General features: G+C 37.1%; 1 protein-coding gene across 2 annotated transcripts in view; it reads right to left on the bottom strand.

Moving 5' to 3' along the window:
* Positions 1 to 3,587, bottom strand: part of ALS2 (ALS2, alsin Rho guanine nucleotide exchange factor) — a 55,368-nt gene that overhangs the window by 8,799 nt on the left and 42,982 nt on the right. For both annotated transcript variants that reach the window (XR_002772103.1, XM_023510396.1), the window contains exon 13: positions 1,185 to 1,347. Coding sequence is in view for 1 of the 2 variants with exons in the window: in XM_023510396.1 (XP_023366164.1) it covers positions 1,185 to 1,347 (163 nt within the window). In the remaining variant the exon portion in view is untranslated. The remainder of the gene's footprint in view (positions 1 to 1,184; positions 1,348 to 3,587) is intronic.

Genomic DNA, 3,587 nt, shown 5'->3' with positions numbered 1-3,587 from the left:
AAAAAAAAAAGCTTCTCAATGACAATCATGCTTTTTCCTAAAAAACTACCTTTCAGTACGTAGCAGAACTGCTTTATGCGTACTTCCCATTTTGTCACACGTAATATTAAAAAGATGTATAGTCAATGGTTGAGGTTAAATAAAATTAATAATTTTTATTGCTTCACAAAGCACACTTTGAAGTAAACTGGCATTTTGTTTGTCTTTTATCTGCAAGTGCGTGATGGTGAAGAATAATGACTCCTGGATAGTTTGGAGCCACTGCCTCAATTCCTGCTAAGTAGCCAGAAGTTTTATCCACCTTTACTTTTGCACCATCAATATAATGACAACATAATGGAAAAGGCAAATGTCGTCGTATTGTCATGAAAATAGTTTTGACCTCCTGAAAGGATCTTTGGAACTCTCATGGGGTCTACAAACCAGACTATGAGAACCTACTACTGGGATCGGGTAAAACTGCTGAGCTGCGTGGCAAATAAGCAGAAGGTAAGATGAATGTAACTGGTCTACATTCTACAGTTCTGGAGTCACTCATATGCATTTTTTCCATTCACTTAAGAAGCATTTAATGAATATCTACCAAATATAGGACATTCTGCTGAGTGCTAGGGATTGGAAAAAAAAAAAAAAGTAAGGCATGATCTTTACCTTCTGGGAGCTTGTAACTAGACAGAGAACACAGGAAAACATGCAACATTCCAGAATACAGTGGTGGTTCTGTTAATAGGTTATATATCAGAAGAAATAACACAGAAAAGTGTCTAAGAGAACAGACTCTGGAGCCAGAGTGCCTGGACACGAATTCTACCTCATGGGCATGTGCCATTATACAGAAAGCCCGAGCATTAAAGAGCTTTGGGTAACTCAAACTCAATATGCAGGCTATAAACTTTGACAACTACTGAGCAGCATCATAATAGAATTTCAAATTTAGACATAGCTTCAAAATGAATAATACAGTTACTCTTGATAAGGTACCGAAAGGAAACTTAATTCACAGAAAACTAGGTTTATCTACGGTCATACTTTCCTCTTTCATTTCCTTAAAGAAAAAGAAATTAAGACACAGGTAAATATTAAATTAATGGAGTTTTAGATCTTGTGGTCACATAATCTAAACAAACAAACAACTATATCTTTAGCTTTCCAACTGTGCAAAGGGGTACATGTGGGAAGCTTACCACTTCAAAACAAGTAGCAAGCTTTAGCAAAACTTTTGCATAATTATGAAGTCGTCTGATTGGCAAGAAAAACAGAGTATTCAGTATTTCCATCAACTGAGTGTTTTCATCATTCACTTCCGATAAATCTTGCAACAGCTCTTGGTTTTTATTTAAGAAATCACTGGAGGCAGAGGGAAAAAAAGATTTAGTTAATCATTCTGGTATTGATAATATGCATGATACTGAATAGAAAATTTCACTAGATAGTTCCTTTTTCAGAATGCACATTTTTAGGTACTGTGAAGGCAGCAGAAGATAAATACAATGAAATAAGCCAGACATAATTAAAGAATTTCCCTATCTATTAAATAAGATATTTTGAGTATAAAAAGTAGCAAAAAGTAACTCTAATAGAAATGTTTAATCACATAGTTGTACTTTGAGTGAAATGAATCGTGCATCTACAATTTCAGGGAACAGAGACCATCTGATACCTATTACCTTTAATTTCAAAGCTAAAGGACATAGGAAGAAATGGCAAGACTAATTTCTCTAATTAGTTGTGTTACACAAAAATACTGGAAGGAAAGCAAAGTTCCTTGCTCCAACAGATTTACCACAGATATTGAAATACTCTTACTTTCTTTTTTTCCTTCAATTATTGATCATCTAATTTATTACAGGGGCAGGCACAGTGGCTCACACCTGTAATCCTACCACTCCAGGAGGCTGAGGCAGGTGGATTGCTTGAGTTCAGGAGTTCCAGACCAGCCTGAGGAAAGGTGGACTTCATCTCTACTAAAAATAGCAAAACTAGTAGGGTGTGGCGGCGCATGCCTGAAGTCCTAACTACTCAAGACGCTGAGGCAAGAGGATTGGTCAAGCCCAAGAGTTTGCTATGACCTATGATGCCACAGCACTCTACTGAGGGCAAAAAAGTGAGACTTGTTCCAAAAAAAAAAAAAAAAAAAAGTTTCTGACAGAAGAATAATAAAAGCTGCAAGAACTAGTACCATAATTAATAGGAAACAGCAAAGCAAATTACATGTGAAGAATTCAAAGTTGAAATCTTCAAAAGCATTTCAAACTGAAGCCAAAACTTAGCTTATATATTCAAAAATTTTACTGGAAATTTTGATGCTGATCAGTATCCCAGAGGGGCTATGTGCACCAGACCAAGGTACTTACCAGGTCTGTAAAGTGGTTAATGAGACAGAATAATTATCTGTCACTTAATGAGCAAAGTTACGCACCAGGCACCACCCTGAGTGTGTTATAAATATTACACTACAATTCTTAGCTACAAGTCCTCCAATAAGACACCAAGTCACACAAGACTATGAGACAAAAATGAGTTATTATATAATCCCTTACAGAACTATGGAGTAAAGAGACGTCTAACCCAGAAATTGTGAAATACCATCTTGGAAAAATGCAATAAAAGTATGTAACAATTTCCAGGAACCCAAAGTTCAGTAGCACAAATCTGACTGTTGTATAATACAGAGATGTAAGAGATCTTGGATAGAGGGCTCTAGGAAACAAGGCCGAGATTGTTATTCATATTTGGCTTGTGCTAATGTTCCTACTTCTCCTCCATGTTCTACTGCAGAGAGTATGTGAGGACTCTCAGTTAATCCTACAAGTGTTCTGCTTTGACCTGCTCTGAGAGATAGAGGTAGAATAGTAAGCACATACTTCCTTAGACCATACTTCCCCTGGATACCCAGGACTCACTCCACACTAGAGAAAGATTCCAACCTGTGAACCCCATTACTTTCCAGGACTCACATGTCCTTACCTACAATCTTCCCCTAAAGCAGCCCAGGTATTCTTCTAAGATATCTGAACCAGAGACTGATCAGTTTTTCTTCTCTTAGGAATACAGTGACAATATTGCTCTTTCCTTACATGGCTAAGTTTGTATTTTATTAAGATTTTTAAAGCAAAAATAAATATATTAAAGATAGAAACAACCCAATTGTTCATCAGCAGATAAATGAATAAACAATGTGTATGTATATACACATACAGTGGGATACTATAGGCTACAACATAATGAACCTTAAAAACAGTATGTTGAAGAAAATAAACCAGGTATAGAAAGACAAATGTGTGACTTTACTTATAAAAGGTACCTGGAGACTTGGCGCCTGTAGCTCAGCAGCTAGGGCACCAGCCACATACACCAGAGCTGGCAGGTTCGAACCCATCTGGGGCCTGCTAACCAACAATAACAACAACAACAACAACAATAACAAAAAATAGCCGGGTGTTGTGGCAGGTGCCTGTAGTTCCAAGTATTTGGAAGGCTGAGGCAAGAGAAACACTTAAGCTCAAGAGTATGAGGTTGCTATGAGCTGTGATACCACAGCACCCTACCAAGGGCAACATAGTGAAACTCCATCTCGAAAAAAAAAA

Source organism: Otolemur garnettii, unplaced genomic scaffold (assembly GCF_000181295.1).
Source record: "Otolemur garnettii isolate 467f Iridium unplaced genomic scaffold, OtoGar3 scaffold00013, whole genome shotgun sequence".
In the NCBI taxonomy this organism is placed as follows: domain Eukaryota; kingdom Metazoa; phylum Chordata; class Mammalia; order Primates; family Galagidae; genus Otolemur; species Otolemur garnettii.
The sequence above is the reverse complement of the archived record's forward strand: the minus strand, read 5'-3'. Positions and strand labels throughout refer to the sequence as shown.